The 17,888-nt window shown below is 39.3% G+C and overlaps 1 protein-coding gene and 1 long non-coding RNA gene across 5 annotated transcripts in view; one reads left to right on the top strand and one right to left on the bottom strand.

The window, feature by feature from the left end:
• Positions 1-1,124: 1,124 nt before the first annotated feature.
• LOC127456381 (uncharacterized) lies at positions 1,125-8,897 on the top strand. The gene is made up of 3 exons (XR_007899824.1): positions 1,125-1,310; positions 1,433-1,497; positions 1,592-8,897. It is a non-coding gene; the product is annotated as an uncharacterized LOC127456381 (long non-coding RNA).
• Positions 8,898-13,907: 5,010 nt separating this feature from the next.
• Positions 13,908-17,888, bottom strand: part of LOC127456492 (RAS guanyl-releasing protein 1-like) — a 42,408-nt gene continuing 38,427 nt past the window's right edge. For 3 of the 4 annotated variants that reach the window (XM_051725013.1, XM_051725014.1, XM_051725012.1), the window contains one exon: positions 13,908-17,776. In XM_051725013.1, the coding sequence (XP_051580973.1) occupies positions 17,666-17,776 (111 nt within the window). In that variant the 3' untranslated portion in view covers positions 13,908-17,665. The remainder of the gene's footprint in view (positions 17,777-17,888) is intronic. The other variant, XM_051725016.1, reaches the window with a different exon arrangement.

The following is a 17,888-nucleotide window of genomic DNA, read 5'->3' as shown; positions in this document are numbered from 1 at the left end:
ACTGGTGTGTGTGTGAACTGACGACTCCAGCTGGTCAAATAATGAACTGAACAGACTGATTATAAACTCTGATTTTCATTTAATTCACATTTAGAATAAAAAAGTATGTGGTTAAGCACTTGAAACAGAAGTAATCGTTATCAAGCCAATAGTAGGCTAAATTATTTGTATGTAACTAATTGAAAAGGCATTCAAATGTAAGCTGTAACAGGGAAATATTGATTTGGGATGCGCTGCGTTTGGAGAACTTTCCAGTGTCATCACAGAGAAGGAACATACAGTAACTAAAAATGACAGCAAAGATTTCTTAGTTTGAGATATTTTCTGTTCTATTGCAATCATGTACTGAGATAAGTACAGCCTTTGAATAAAGATTATCTGTAATGCGATGCGCACTTGACTTAAATGGCTCGGTAAAATGGACAGTAGCTAAAAGACAGTCACTGCTGGACACATTCAGTAGTCGAACGGACCATTGGAGAGACATGTCTAATCAGAAACAGTATTGTACAGCTGCAAACAGGTACAGAAATGCACATAAAATGTGCATCAAATGTGCTGCATGCTCCACTTCATCCTGACCCTCATCGCAATGAAACCCCCATTCTAGTCTAATAAAAACATTATGAAAAGTACATTTGCCATATTCAGCTGTTTATTGAATATAAAATACCAGTCAAATATAACATCTTAGTAATCCGATGATATCAGACAATGCTGCACAAATAATTGTAATAAGTTTCGTTTTGTTTCCAGTACTAAATATTTAACTTCTCAGTAAAAACACCCTTAAAACGATTTAAAAGGTTTTCTGAGAAGCAAAACTGATTAGGTTAGATTTATGTCTGCAAAGATAAAAACATTTTGCCAAGGGATATTCAAAATATATTCTTTGAAAACAAGTTCATATCTTAATAAATAATGTTTCTTCATGGTGCATCATCTAACCTTTGGATACATGTGACATTTACAGTCGTATCTCTTATAATACAGTTTCTCGTACCGTTAAACCTAGTAATCACGTGTTTGGATGGTGAAATGCATATGGTAATTGTATGCAGATGAGGATATGCATAGTAAAAACAGGCACTCCATATATGGTTATATTGGGGAGGAGACGGGAATGAATCACGTGCATGTACACGCAAGCTTCCGCTAGCAGGGATTTATTAAGGGAGCTATGCGCAGGTTCTGGCGTACGTACGGTTTTATAAATCTAATTTTTTTTGTGCGTAGGCAAAATCTGACTTTTGTGCTTACACACACTTTAAGGATGAAATCTACACAAAGTTTTATATATGAGGCCCCAGGTGATGGCTCTTACCGCTTCCTCTCTCCCCACTGACAGACACACGACTACATCCCCCTCCACAATTTTGATGCAATTAAATAAGCTTTATGCTCATTGTAATTTTTCTGTTTTTGATTATAGGGCTCATTCGACACAGTCTCCTGCTGAAGAGGAAGAAAGCTTTGATGGCTCACTGGTTGGCACTTGTACGTGAGGGTTTGTTTTGTCATTGTGAAATCAAATGGAATTATATCTCTGAAATGGTCATAATAGTGGAATATTCTCTCTAAACTTCAACAGATAATTGTGACTTGCACTTAAAAGTCTCTCAAGACTGCTGCAGTGGCTACTCATTGACTACTGAAGGTTTTGCAAACATGTGGTCTGGAGCACGAGCCACATATGGTATAAGCAAGGGGCCTGTTTGCTATGAAATGAGGGTAATTCTTGCTAGTTAACTTGAAAATCAGCTTAAAGGGATCGTTCACACAATAATATAAAAGTGTTGTCATTTACTTACCCTCATGTCATTCCACACCTAAACTTTATTTCTTCTGTGGAACACAGAAATTACATGTAAGGCAGAATTTTCCTGCTGTTCTTTTTCATATAATACAAGTGGATGAGGTCTGCCATGCTCCAAAAATAACAAAAATCACCACCAAAGTAGTCTATACGACCTATGTGCTATATTCCAAGTCTTCTGAAGTAATATGAGATCAAATCTCATTTGGCTTGTATATGTAATGGTAGCCAGCTCTTGGGTATCTGTGCAGTATGTAAACTTCACTCCCTTGGTCTCAAGAGGCGCACTAGCGACTGACGCTAGGGGCTGTAGCCTTTAGCCTCCTTGTTAGTGCGCCCAAGTGGATAACGGTTCGAATCCCGTTTATAATATAATATGGTGCATTAAGATGCATCGCGCCGGGTTTGATGTCATAGATGTCATTAAAATCAAAGTAATTCGTTCTTGTTCCATGTTCCTTGACGGATTTTCATTGATTTCAAATCCGACATTATATGAACTGGGGTGGCAAGTTTGACTATGCACAAGAATAAATTAGATTTGAGAGCTAAAATGAAGCTGAACATTTTCAACAAATAAGGATTTGAATTTCCATCTGCTCCTCACACAAAGCTATTGTATGGCTTAAGAAAACATAAGGATATAGCACACAGGTTGTATGGGCTACTTTTATGGTGCATTGTCAATTTGAAGCTTGACAACATCTGTCCCCATTCACTTTCATTGTATGGAAGAGAGCAGTCTGTGAATTCTGCACAGTTTTGTGTTCATACCTAGAAGCTATATCCAGTGATTATATCAATATGTATACTATATCTACATTGATTCCATATAACAATGCTTATGATGCTAAATTCATAAATTGAGCAATAGAGGAGCCTGCATTTTCTACTGGAGTATTTTAGTACATTTATACAAATTTTAATAAAGAATTATATTACCCCTATCAAGCCCCTGACTCCCAAACCCAGTCTGCACCCAGCAAACATTTTTTTTATCCAATTTCATACATTTCATGTCTCTTAGAGTATGTATTTGGTGTTTTATGCACACCAGTAAGCAGTTTCATTTGAGTTAGCAATGTACAAAAACACAAAAGCTGTGTACCCAGTTGAGCTGATAATTTAGATATTAAATTGTTTATTTGGTTGTAGTCTCAGTTCTATAAAAACATTGCACATTATAGGTTAAACACAACAGTTCACAAAATTACATAAGTTAGAGGGCCACATATGTTTATTATAGAAATACATATTTGTAAAAAAAAAAAAAAAAAAAAGATGCTTAAGGTACTTATGGATTTGCAAAGTATTGAACTGCAAATTGTGTCTACACATCGGTTACCGTAGGCTCATACACAGTGTATGCACAGCATGCACAGTATCTATTCTTTCAAATTTGATTGTTATGGTTCCCAAACCTGCTTGGACCCTGACAATAGCCGCTTGTGGCTATATTTATTATTATTATTATTATTCTTTTTTCTGCACTAAAAGTTTCTGGGCGTCAGAAACCGTAGGTTGTAGAGACCCCAAATTCGGCAGGATGTTTCCAAATCCCCCTCACCACTCAGGCATACAGACAGGGCCGGAGTGGCAATAGGGAAGATCGGGAGAATTCCCGCTGGGCCGGTCAAAAATTGGTCTGGTTAGATCCGCATGTTGATTGACAAACTTTCATCATATGTCGCATAACAATTGCCAACAGTCCGTAACATCCGGTATTCAAAGGATCAGAATTGCGTTCCGAATTATAGCGGACGCAGTCTGTATTTTATCATCTCACACCCAAACAAATGAGAGAGTAGCATGTGAGAGACGAAACTGATGTTGCGCCGCTTCACTTGACAGCGCGGGAAGGATCACGGAAGATCCATCGAGAACAGATAGGCTACTAATAGCTGAATGGATGAACGTGCTTTAGGTAGTCTACAAGATCATCACAAGTTTAATACTGACTGCAGTCTCACAATCTCAATTAATCTCTGAAATCCTCTTCCCTAGCAGTGCAGAATGATAATAGCAAAATTATTTTTTGTCACAAAATAATAGAATACTTAAAGTAAATGTATACAGATGCAACAGCACGACACGGTACGAAAATAATGGGACTTTACAGCTCTCAAAAGATTAAACTCAATGAAACAAATTGCACAGAGTGCCTTCAATGTTGTATAATGCGATAAAACCCTCTTAAAGAGACAGTAACCATTTTGCCTTTGTCCTGAACATTTATATTCCAAGTAAAAGAAAAGTACAAATGTGTTATTTTTAGTCTTTTGTTTCACTCTTATCATTGTAAAATGGCATGTTTTTGAATGGCATGTAAAAATTTAAAAACAATCACTGAACTTTAATTGTTTCACTGGATCTGTTGCTATTTTAATGATCTAAAATACAAAGCACTGACCATTTAAAGTGTGAGCATGTACATCTTGAAAGAGTTATAAACATTTACAGTTCTATAGTGTTATTATGTGCCTAGATAGTCTTTAAAATAAACTTAGTTTACCCAAAAATGAAATTTCTCTCATCATTTACTCACCCTCATGCCATCCCAGATGTGTATGACCTTCTGTCTTCTGCTGAACACAAATGAAGCTTTTTAGAAGAATTTCTCAGTTCTGTTGGTCCTTTCAATGCAAGTGAATGGTGATCAGAACTCAGAAGGTACAAAAATCACATAAATGCAGCATAAAAGTAATCCATACAACTCCAGTGGTTTAATCTATGTCTTCAGAAGCGATATGATAGGTGTGGGTGAGAAACAGATCAATATTTAAGTTTTCTTTTTTTTTTTTACTATAAATTCTCCTCCCTGCCCAGTAGGGGGCGATATGCTTATGTAAATCACCAAAAACAGAAGAAGAACTTATGAGAGAAGAGTGCTTGTGAAAGTGAAAGTGGAGATTTATAGTAAAAAATGACTTAATTATTGATCTGTTTCTCACCGCTTCTCATTTACTTGCACTGAATGGACCAACAGTTCTTCTAAACATCTTCATTCATGTTCTGCAAAAGAAAGTCATACACATCTGGGATGGCATGAGGGTGAGGAAATGATCAAATATCCCTTTAACATTCACTTATATTTACAACACATACAGTGATGTCTTACGACAAAGTGAAAATCGTAGTGAATGCCGTATGTGGTATAATGACATGGAGAGCTTAAATAATTTTCAAGTAATTACATATATTGCATATTTTTGCTGTGATCTTGTTTTATTGTTATCATCTTCACCTCCAATCCCCCTTTTGGGTGTGTGCTGACTTGGACACGACATCCCGGGCTGAATATGAATCCTACTCTGGCCCTGCATACAGACACACATCCGTTGGACACTAGGTGGCGCTATTGTGAACAAAACAAACAAAAATCACATTTTGGGCCATAACTCTTGAATCGTAAGGGCTAGAAACAAAATTATTTTTTCCTGTGATTCCTTGCATCAAATGTTTGCTTCACCCCTTCGATTTCCTGCTATTTTGGATTGTTTGAAAAAAATTAAAAAACAAATTCGTCCTAGGCCGTTCGCCTGATCGGAATCAAACCAGTGCAGATAGATTCAGCAACATCCCAATATGAAAAGTTATCAAAGGAATTTTTACATTTTTATTCATTGTCAAACAGTATGCCAAGTGGGCAGGGCCACTTTTACTAAAATGGTTATAACTCTTGAACGGAATGAGATATTATCACAAAATTTGGTGCACTTATGTATGAGGTCATTCTGAGGACACACACACAAAAATGCACCTCTGCCTCTTGGGGGCGCTATAATAATTAAAAACATAAAAATGGCTCTAACTATGGAACCAATGGTTCGATTGACTTGAAATTTTGCATGCAGTTTATTTATCCATAGTGTCCTCAAGGTCTATGAGGACAATTTTGAAAAACATGGCCGCCATCGACCAATCAGGTTTCAGCAGCTTTTATATAGCGTTAAATAAGGGAGATTGGAATGAAACCTGGAAGTCCTATTTGTCTCTTGGCCCAAGAGTTCTGTGCAAAATATTAAAAAAATTAGCCACTGGGAGGTGGTATGGCGTTTTACATTCGTGTAAATTGTTGTATATACTGCTGTCTCTTCTCGCTTTTCCCCCCATGTTGGTGAATCTGCTGCTGCGGGTGCGGGCATAACGTCTGGGCCGGCTTGTTGGAGTTGCAGGGAGCCGGGGCACTTCCAGGACCAATGCCCCGTGATGGAACTGGGGGTATTGGTCCAAGTCCCTGACACCCCATGGGCCGCCCCCTGCATACCTGCGAGTATCAGGGGAAGTACATATCAAGCCTTGGTGGATACCTGTTGTAATCAAACCACTATCAACCAATGTTTTGTTCAAGACAAGGTTTTGGGCACGGGGTGGAAGGTGAAGGTGAGGTGTGTGCATGGGGATATTCAAAGTTACCCTATAGGGGTAGTCACTATTCAATTTCTGGGGCAAAATCATAGTGTCGAGGCTGCGGTTATTTCCCGCATCACCCATCCTTCAACAAAGCTTATCGGTGTGTGGTGTGTGATTCGCTGGCTGGGAGGCTGAGCCAGGGCCGTCTACGTCAGCTCCACGTCAGGATGATGTAAGGGAGGGGGATGTCTCGGCTTCCCCAGCCCTTAGAGGATTCCCTGCTGGGGATTTCTCTCTGGAGTAGTCGCGGTGTGACGAGACCCTTAGGCACACCTTTGATCAAATGAAAGTGATTGATGGTCAATGTATCCAGCCAGATGTTGCACTCACTTATGAGTACTTTTCAATTATTAGAGTTAGGTTGTATCGAGTAATGCAGGATGCTCAGACAAAAGAAGATACAACCCAGTTGTTGAATACTGAAGAGCTGTCAGGAAATGCTATTCCAGATGGCTCATCATAATCCAATGGTGGGTCACTTAGGGCGAGAAAAAACAGAAAACCGTCTTATGGCCCATTTCTATTGGCCGGGCATTCACGGGGATGTTCGCAGGTGGAGTGCAGCATGCTGTGAATGTCAGTTGGTGAATCCACAGGCCACCTCAAGAGCCCCATTGCACCCTCTGCCATTAATCGAGGTCCCCTTTGAGAGAATTGGAATGAACCTCGTCTGGCCATTAGAAAAGACGGCACACAGACATCGCTTTGTTTTAGTTCTGGTGGATTACGCAGTGCGATATCCGGAAGCAGTACCTTTTCGCAACATCTCAGCATGCAGTGTTGCGGAGGCACTCTTCAGAATTATCTCCCGAGTGGGGATTCTGAAAGAAATCCTCACTGATCAAGGCACTACTTTCATGTCATATACACTATGCGAGCTATACGAATTGTTGGGTATTAAATTGATTCGCACCGGTGTTTATCACCCACAAACAGATGGATTGGTGGAATGATTTAATAAAACCCTGAAAAATATGAACCGTAAGTTTGTGCATGAGGACGCTAGGAATTGGTATAAGTGGCTCGAACCCCTATTATTTGCAGTTCGAGAGGTTCCGCAAGCCTCCACAGGGTTTTCCCCATTCGAGCTACTGTTTGGGCATCAACCATGTGGCGTGCTCGACATCATGCGGGAAGCTTGGGAGGAGGTATTTGACTACCTTCAAATAGTAAAAACGAAATTCAGTACGTTCTTGATCTTAGAACAAAACTCCACACTTTGGGTCAACTAACAGGAGAATTTGCTTCAAGCTCAAGAATGCCAAAGCCGGCTGTATGATAGGATATGGGAATTTGTACCAGGAGACAAAGTGCTTGTATTGCTCCCAACTTCGAGCTCCAAATTACTCGCCAAGTGGCAAGTGCCCTTTGAGGTCACACAATGAGTGGGAGATCTCGATTATGAGGTAAAATGAACAGATAGAGGTGACGCACATCAAATATACCATCTCAACCTCCTGAAATTATGGAGGGAGGCAATGGTGGTTCCGGAGAGGGCGGAGCTCGGGCCGGAGGTGAACTTAAAAGACAATCTTCTCAGTCACTTGTGGAGAACACCTCTCACCATCTCAACTCACAGACATTGCTAAGTTGCAGAAAGAATTTGCGGACGTGTTCTCGCCTCTGCCTGGTCGTACAAACCTCATACAGCACCACATTGAGACTACACCCAGGTAAGTGGTACATACTCATCCCTACCGACTTCCCGAGCCCAAGGAAAAAGTGGCACAAGAAGAATTGGATGCAATGCTTGAGATGGGAGTAATAGAAGAATCCCACAGTGACTGGTCCAGCCCGGTAGTGGACCAAAAAGGAGGTAAGACAATTCCTGGGGCTGGCTGGCTATTATTGTAGGTTTGTACCTAACTATTCGATTGTCATCAGCTCGCTGATTGATCTTACTAAAAAGGCAGCACCAGATCCAGTCCAGTGGACGGGGCAATGTCAACAGGCATTTATGCAGGTGAAAGCTGTACTTTGTGGCAGGCCACTTTTACATACACCTGACTTCTCTCTCCCTTTCGTTTTACAGACGGAACGCTTCAGACAGGGGGTTGGGGGTGGTGCTCTCACAGTTGGTGGAGGAGGAGGAACGGCCAGTGCTGTACATTAGACAGAAACTCTCTTTGAAAGAGACTAAGTACAGCACCGTGGAGAAGGAATGCTTGGCCATTAAGTGGGTAGTCCTCACTCTCCATTACTACCTGTTGGGGTGCGCCTTCACCCTCTGTTCAGATCACGCCCTGCTCCAGTTACTCCACTGCATGAAGGATACTAAGGAGTGGATCACCCATTGGTATCTGGCGTTACAGCCTTTTAAGTTCGAGGTGGTCCACAGGCTGGCGGCGCAGATGGCTGTCACGGATTTCCTCTCCAGAAAGGGTGGGAGGGGGTTTGTGCGGTCAGGCCGGATGGCTCCATGGGGGGGTATGTGGGGGGGTATGTGGCGAGGGTGTGGTTGAGTGTCCGTCCATGGAGAGGGGAAGCAGTAAGGATTCATCCCTGGGTGACAATTAGGTCTAACAGCTGTTTCTTGTTGCAGTTATTCAGGAAGAGCAATAAGAGGAGCCCACACCAGAGCCCAGAGAGGGAGAACTACACAGCTATAGCACGCATGAGAGTGTTTACAATCTGTACAGAGTGTATTTTGAGTAAATAAAAGAGTGTGACATTACCTGAACCCGCTTCCTCGTTCCTACAATGACTAGTCCTGTTACATGGAATTTAAAATTGTCCTAGAAGTCCAAGAAATTTCTATATTGAATATATAATTGTTTCTAGATATGGTTTGCTCTAAAATGTAATCGGCTGTAAACTGGTCTTTGTCAGTGCTTGTAAAAAGTTAAATTTGCTCACAAGCAAGACAGCATGATAACATACGTGAAGGATACAAAATTTTGAGGGTAACTGATTGTGTGTCATATTGGGCAGCAAAAGTTACGAGGTAATAACTGTTACTTTTGGACTAAAAAGCGGTCTTATTCATGAAGAATCGTCCAACCCAATCTCATGTTTTTGTTTTTTTTTGTTTTGTTTTGTTGTTTTTTTTGTTTGTGGAGACATTTTGTACACTAAAAAGGATAATTTTGTAAATCATTTAATTCCAAGTATTGGTATCTGACATACAAATGGAAACCTCCAAAAGTCTCAAGAGTTGGAACCCTAAATATTATATTTATTAGATAGGTTTATATTTTTTTAAACAGTCAATCATGTCTTGAAGGTAACATTTAAGCAAAGCTAGAAGGGTCACTAATAACGTTTTTCTTCAAGGTTCCAGTTCATCACAGACAGCTTTTTATGGTAAGTGTAAGGTGCTGTAAGGGTCCATCAGCAGGTACAAGGACAGAAAAACCATCACTTCATTGCAGGGTTTCTGATGTCCTCCTGGGAAAACAGCAATTCCTCCACAGCCAGAACACAAAATAAACAGTATTAAACAACTTCTGCTTCCCTCTTGTAACTGTTGCTAGACAAATGTATACTGATCAGCACAGAGACAAATTTTTTTTTGACTTTTTGAAGGGTTTTAATGCAAGGCTATTGTAATTTGTCCCATGGATGAGGATTTAAAACACAAACGTTTAAGCAAATTGATGAGGAGAGGAAGGATGAGCCCAATCATGCTGTTTTAGAAATGAAGGGTAGGAAGTGGTTAATGGGGTTTTAATTTTTATAATTTTATTTATTTAAAATTGGCAACTACAAAAAATAAGCTCCATAAACTACAACCATTGGCTATAACTGGTCTATGGCAGCTACAGCCAATACCCAGGTTATGGGCAAAGTTACAATGAAAATCAAGGTTTTGAGCAATCATACAGCCAGCAAAATTATCAACAGTATCAAAAGGTGAGATAAAAGGCTTACATGGGTGAGATTTAAAGGAATATCCTGGGTTGAATACAACTTGAACTTTATGACAGCATCTGTTGCACACTATGTATTGGGTTCCCAGTCATGAAAAACCTGGAAATATCAGGGAATTTCAAAATTGTGTTGGCTAGGCCTGGAAAAGTCATGGAAATTAACACAATATTAAAAGTCATGGAAATTTCTATTGTGAATATACATTTTCAGTTCACCTACCTAGAAAAGTAGTCCAACCTAAAAGGATGATTTAGACAACTATAGTAGCTCAAATAGCAAACATTCTCACATTTCTGGTCTTAAAGGAATAGTTCACCCAAAAATGAAAATTCATAATTTACTCACCCTCATGCCATCCCAGATGTGTATGAATTTATTTCTTCTGCTGAACACAAATGAGGATTTGTAGAAGAATCTTTTGGCTCTTTAGGTCCATAAAATGCAAGTGAATGGTTATTAAACCTTTAAGCTCCAAAAAACACATAAAGGTAGCATAAAAATAATCCATATGACTCCAAAGGTTATATCTGTAGGAACATATGGCAGTATAAATGTACATGGTATGGATTAAAGTGCCCACATACCTTCACCATTAATATGTAAGGGGATTTATAATGGAATTAGCTGCTCTCGACCACCATTATAAGAAGGATAAATGACAAATGATCAGATAGAAATCTGAATAAAATTCTCCACCATTAAAATGTAATACAATGGCTCGTTGTATCCACTCACAATTTCTATTGTAAGGAATTAGCTTTAATAAGGGAATTATGATTAATTCACTTATTGAAGCAATACTATTCTCATGGCTTATTGAAAATAATATCACAAATATTTTAGATATGGTTTGAGCTTAGGTACGCAGATCTTTGAAAAATCAAGTGACGAGATTATTTATCAACATATACCACAGTCAAATTAACTTTGAATACAAACAAGACTTTATTGCTAATCTAAAACATAAAACTAACTAACACATAGACAAACATGAAAAACAGGTTGTGAGTGAACTGTAACAGAGTAACTTGAATGGAAATGATCTGTACAGAGAAAATTAAATTTATGGAGTCTATAGACAATACCTTGAGAACCATTCGATACTTCTTTGAGTCTAACTCGATTTGCAGTCGGATTTCCTGAAGTATTTAAATAAAACGCCAGCATTTTCAGCAAAAGTCTGGAGATGTACTTGCATGTCATTGTGTTTCCTTGCATTGCTTTGGTTCTTTGGCTGTGCCAGTAGAAAGTTCTGGTTGTTCCATCTATGTTTTGGACCTCTGTTAAGATCGCAGACAGTTTGTTACTGGAATGATGAGGTGGCTTTAAAGCAAGGCCTCCCACACGGGAGACTCGTGACTCCTGTCACGTGTGTGAGTCGTAAAGCAGAGATTGAGAAGTGCTTCCTTGGAACTTTGCGTTCCAAGCTTTTCTGGACTGTATATTGTGCAAGGACAGAGGGGTGCCGGAGCGAGGGCTAATAACCACAAGGGCAAGAGCGCGGAGGATCAAGGGAGTTGAAGAGGAAGAGAGGGTTTGTCTGAGGCGGGGAGGCTTTGTACTCTACCCCAAAGGTGCCCTGGGCCAATCAGAAGTGCCTTTTCAGATACCATGTGATCATCTTTCTGTTCCTCCTTCTGAAGGGGATTATTATTTTTTGTCCCCTTTCCCGCTCAAAAAAAGTACATGTTTTAATCATACATTTTAAATAATGAAATCGGTGTAAGAGACATGGCATCTGTTAACATCAACATTCTCTACATAAATGGGCAAGCATTTACATATGAAACATGACATATTTCCCTTTATGGTTACTTCACTACACATTAACATTTGAATATACATTATTATACATTGTATAATTGAGCATCATATGCGCACTAATGCATTCTATGATTCTAACCGCATTCAGGCATCATGTGATGCATCTTAGCATATTAAAATCAGGCTATGTGTGCTCAGAAGTGTAGAATGAGACAATGGAGTCTTTTATAGTGTTATAGTTCATAATATGTATATGCATTGGGAAAAAAACCAAGAAAAGTTTGTTTGTGTCAAAGTTCCTGGATTTAAGAAGAGTTCAAAGGGATCCTTCCAAAGACAGTAAGACAGTTTTCAAGCTCTCCCGTCTTGTACAGAGTTTAAGCAAGTGGCACAGGAAATGTCTCATTTTAAGTGAGTCAGATTGGTTAAGTCGAAGGACAAAGGAGTATCTTAGCTTTCCATGGGGTTTCCATGGCAACTGTTCTTTATCTATCTCTTGGAATGTGTGTTGTTGGGTTCTAGGAGTGTGGAAATAAGATCCATCTGAGAGTCTCTTGCAGATGGTCAAGATGTCATGTGACAATCAGGGCATTCCTGATTTATGACATAAAGAGGAAGAAGCTTGGTGCTTCCACAGAACACTTCTTTGTTCTCAAGATGGTCAACATTAGCCAGATGCCGCTTTTAGCTAGACTTCTTGGAGCCAGCAGAGCAGAGTCTTCAATTTATGACGGATTATTTTTATGCTGCCTTTATATGCTTTTTGGACCTTCAGAATGTTGGTACCCATTCACTTACATTGTATGGACCTACAGAGCTGAGATATTTTCCTAAAAATCTTTGTTTATGTTCTGCTGAAGAAAGAAAGTCATTCACATCTGGGATGGCATGAGGGTGAGTAAATGATGAGAGAATTTTCATAGTGTGACTGCTGGCTTCTGAGTGTGGAACTGAACAATTCTTCTGCCCATCAGATCCTACACATCCATGTCTCCAGAAGCAACATGATAGGTGTGGGTGAAAAAACAATATTTACTTATATTTATAAGATCAATATTTAAATATTTTTTTCACTGTAAATTCTCCTTCCAGCCAAATAGGTGGCAAGAATGCAAAAGTGAAAGTGAAAGTGGATTTTTTTTTTTTTTACAAACTGAGAGACGAGTCAGTTATTTTCTGTGCTAATCAACAGCAAGCCACAGATGCTGTTGCTAATTCTTAACTTGTATGTCAAAACAAAAAAATTTCTTGAAGATATTGCTATTCATTTTCTGGTATTATTCAATTTAAACAATGAATTTGATCAGTAGTATTGTATAGAACAGGTAAAAGTTGTAGATACATTGAAAAGTTTTTTTTAGTATGATCTGCAGTGGCAGCAGTATTAACAGAATCAGAGCCAGTATGGGAACTGCTCTGGACAGCAAGACAGCCAGAGTTCATACGGCTCTTTGCAATGAATATGCAGCTATGCTCTAACATTATCTCTGTAATTATAGACATACAGACCATGCTACACTTACCCACTTGACATGCATCTGACCCTTTAAATACTATTCTTTTATTTTCTCTTTTATGCCTTGTTTTCAAGTAACAGTGGGCAGACTTATATTGGTTGATATAAAGTTGCTCATTGTTCTTCAACTGGGTGAGTTAGTAAAAATTGTACTGATACTGTATGTGTACCACTTTACTGCTGACTATTTGAAAATAATATATGAAGGTATTATTGAGGGTGCTTGTTGTTATAGTACCACAAACATCCTGCAGGTGGAGCAAGTGCACAGGGCACTTTTGATCAGCTTGCTCAACACCATACAGTTGTGTAAGCACTATTGTCACTGAAATCAAAATACTGCCTTTGTTAACCTAACATTGCACAATTAAATTATTTGTTGTTATGTTTATTCCTTTGCTATAACAGCTTTCAGTATGACTGAAAATCATTACTTTCACAAGAAATAAAAGTAAAAGATTTTTTTTGTTTATTTACTCCCATTTTTTTTTTTTTTTTTTTTAAATTGTAGTAGTTATGTGGCCTGTCACAAACAATAGGATAAAGAGAATTTTTTTTGTTAACATTTGAAATGTTTTATTCTTCTTTAATAACATTTTAGTGGATTTTAAAGGGATATTCCGGGTTCATTACAAGTTAAGCTCAATCTACAGCATTTGTGGCATAATATTTATTAACAAAAAATAAATTTTGACTTTCTTTAAAAAAAGCAAAAATCTGTGCCACAGTGAGGCACTTACAATGGAAATGAATGGGGCCAATCCATAAACGTTAAAATACATACTGTTTCAAAAGTATAGCCACAAGACGTAAACAATATGCATGTTAACATAATTTTAGTGTGATAAAATCGCTTACTAACCTTTTCTGTGTAAAGTTATAACCAATTTTAAAACCTCATTGCCATGATGATGTAATGTCAACAAACCCTAAAACGACTGTAAAAATTGTGATTGACACAACTTTACAGCTTAAATAATACATTTTTATTTTTACATAAAAAGTTTTAACAGAAAAATGAATGTAAGAGCTTTTATAATGTATAAGCTTCATATTTCTGCCTTTAACCCACTGGGGTCTGAGGGTGGTTTGAGCCCTGGAGAAGTTCTGCCATGCCTTGACATTTGTGCTTGTTTCAGTTGCTGTATATAACACTGTATTCAGCACGAACTGGGCTACAATAATATGTGAGCAACATGTATGTACATGTTTGAATTTTTGAGAAAATAATGTTTATGTGTGGATTTTGAAAAAACTAACATTTTAAGTCACTGAAATAAGGCCATATAACACATACTAAACAATATAGTCATTTAACTTTTGTAAGACACTTTTAGTGTTAGAAAGGCCATATGCGAGGAGGCGTGAATGATCATGAATATTGTGATTTACCATTTGAATTGATCGCTTCAGCACATTACCGTATGAATAGCGTGCTCTGCTGGTGGGTGGGATCACATTAGCGATAATTAGCTGAGCCAGGAGAAACTGTACATCGCTTTGTTTCATACAGATTACATTGCAGGAGAATATTTGTTTTAAATTTGAATTGTTTTATTTAAAAGTAGACGTTTTAAGCTTTCTTTAGACAAATGTTTCATGTTTGTCTGGTAAGTATTTGTGGAGTTTCAGTTCATTTTTGTGACGTGTTTCAGAAAGATGCTCGTGGAGACAGAGACAGCTGAAAGCGTACCCTGTTTATTTTCTTTATTTTACAAAAACAAAAGGTTTTGTTGTTATTGTGAGTGTACACAAATAAAAGTAGACCCTTTATAGTCTCTAATGATGTCTTACACTTATCTGTATGCCCAAAATTGATGGAGTATTTTAAGTTGTTTCCGCTATTATGAGGAAAAAAATCCAGCAGGACGCACTGGCGCGTCCGTCGACCCCTGAGGGTTAAACCCTCAAAACATTGCCCCCATTCACTTCCTTTGTAAATGCTTCACTGTAACTTCAATTTTTGCTTTTTTTAAAGAAAAGGATGGTATTTTATGTGGTTGTGATGAGGAGGAGGGTGTGGCTGGGCCGTCGCTGAGTCAGCTGATCAGCGGGAGAGCGAGATAAAGGGGTGGCTAGAGACGCCGGAGAGAGAGAGAGACACATGCGGCCACGCTGCAAGTTTATGTTGGTTTTAAGTTTACCATTAAAGTATATGTTTACTGTTCAGCTGGTTCCCGCCTCCTCCTTTCCCGTCCTTATACTGTTACAGTGGTGCCAAAACCTGGGAGGGAGGAGGGATGCACTGTCACGGAACCCTCGCCGCTGCCATCCACCAGGGGAGCAGCCACAGCCGTCTGCTGATAAGGGGAGGAGCGGTTCTGTTCGCCAGGGGCTGGAGGACTCGCTGCTGTCCGCCGGGGGAGGCGCGAGCTGACGTCCGCCAGAGGGCAGGGGAGTGGTTGAGGACCGGGCGACAGCGTGTCTGGGAGTCGGCGAGCAAGTTCTTCTCTCTCTCCTCTCTCTCTCTCTGTGTCTCCGCTCACCCTTTCCCTCTCCCCACACCTCCACTCGTCTCTACAGGAGGTGGGGTGGGCCACTGGCTGACAGAACGGCCGGAAGAGCAGCGTCTCTCCCCCCAGAGATGGGGGGGGGGTAGTTAGTCAGACCAGTGGCGCCCCGGCCTGAATCGGGCAGGGGAGGAGTGTGATGAGGAGGGCGTGGCCGGGGCGTGATGGAGCACAGCCAGCTCTGAATCAGATGATCAGCAGGAAAGCGAGATAAAGGGGTGGCCGGAGACGCCGGAGAGAGAGAGAGAGACGCACATGTTTGTCTATGTTGGTTTTAAGTTTACCATTAAAGTTTATGTTTACTTTTCAGCCGGTTCCTGCCTCCTCCTTGCCCGTCCTTATACTGTTACAGTGGTAATCAACATTATGCCACACATGCTGTTGATTGAGCTTAACTTGTATTGAACCCGAAATATTCCTTTAAGAATGTTCATTATACTGGCACACACAGTATTGCCTATATTTTAGTTGTTTTATTTGGTGTTTGTGAATATTGTTTGTCCAAGTCTATCCAATCCATGTTTGGTTTGAGAATTTAATCACAAAACATCACTATGCCTCTGCAGATTATTTGAAGTGGACAATAGTGCTGTTAGAGCCAGATACATATCACGATGTGTCAAACTCTTGGAATTTAATTGAACCAACACTGATTCTTCTGGGATGAAAAAAAAAAAAAACACCATAATTTTTCACTTTTATTTTTCAATCACATCAGGCAGTGCTTTATTAAGGAAAATAATTCAGATTTATCATTTCTCAATAAATAAAAACCTATAGCCTAAATGCAAGATTTAGTAAAACAGACATTCAAGTTGAAGATGATAAGATCTAAGAGACAATACATCAGAAAAACAACTTAAAATAGGTCCACAATGTTCATATGAATAGGTTTTCATCAACCCTAACCTCATTCTCCTCTCATTAATTAGTGCTGATGCTCGAATGCGCTGGATGAGTGCAGTCAATCATGATCTTGGTTTCATCTATTCCACTCACAAAATTGAGCACTAATGAAACAGAATGTGATCATTTTGAATTGGGACAGGTCTATTGTCTGATATAACCAGTGATATAATACCCTTTGTCTCCTCTAAGTGAATTGTTCATTGCATAAGGCACAGTGATGCATTGTGAGTATTATATCAGCACCAAAATCACACAACCCTTCACAGAGGAGATACATTCTTGCAGTTCAAGTTTAAATTGTGTTGTTCAATTGATTACAGTGTATATTTTCCACCAGTGTAAATATTACGACGACACAGTTTTGCACTCAAACAGTTCTAGCAGAAAGCACCTCTTAATGGCAAAATTCAAGAAAGTCCATTAGTCTTTTACAAAGATGATTGGTAGTGAGATGAATGATTTAGCAGACAGTCCACCTTTGGGTACCTGTGGAAATGTGAGGTCCATTGATGTGGTCCTCATTGGCAGTTGATGCTGGTGCAAAGAGAGCTCTTACCATAAAGTTCCATTAGGGATTTAAAAGAGCCCTGAGGGAGTGGGCCCTCTGTAATTCCTTTAATAAAATTCCTTGCATTAGTCCTTCTGGGTAGAATTTCATCACATTTAATGAACGTCATGAACAATCTGTTGAAGACAATAGCACAAGACAATTTGCGAGGAATATGAGGACATGTTCTTGAGTCTGGTTTGTCCAGTGTAAAACAGTTCCTTTATCGTTACAGAGAAACATTGAAATACAGTGGTAATATCTGTCTGTTTTTACGGTGAGACCACAAACACAAACACATCTCCACATTAACAACAACTTCAATCTGGTTCTCTTCTTTTATCTTTGTTCAGCTTCAGTTCATCCATTTTCTCATGTAGGAGAGAACTAGAGGCAGAGGTACCTCGCACCCTTGCTGGTAGAGTGGCGCTCTGGGGTGATAAGGCAGGTAGGTAATGTTAGCGAGGACTTACAATTCACGTCTCGAGACTTATGTATGTTCTGAGTAGCTATCCAGTCTCACTCACCAAATTAGCATTCTAT

Source organism: Myxocyprinus asiaticus, chromosome 18 (genome assembly GCF_019703515.2).
Source record: "Myxocyprinus asiaticus isolate MX2 ecotype Aquarium Trade chromosome 18, UBuf_Myxa_2, whole genome shotgun sequence".
NCBI lineage: Eukaryota > Metazoa > Chordata > Actinopteri > Cypriniformes > Catostomidae > Myxocyprinus > Myxocyprinus asiaticus.
This window is presented reverse-complemented; position numbering and strand designations above follow the sequence as displayed.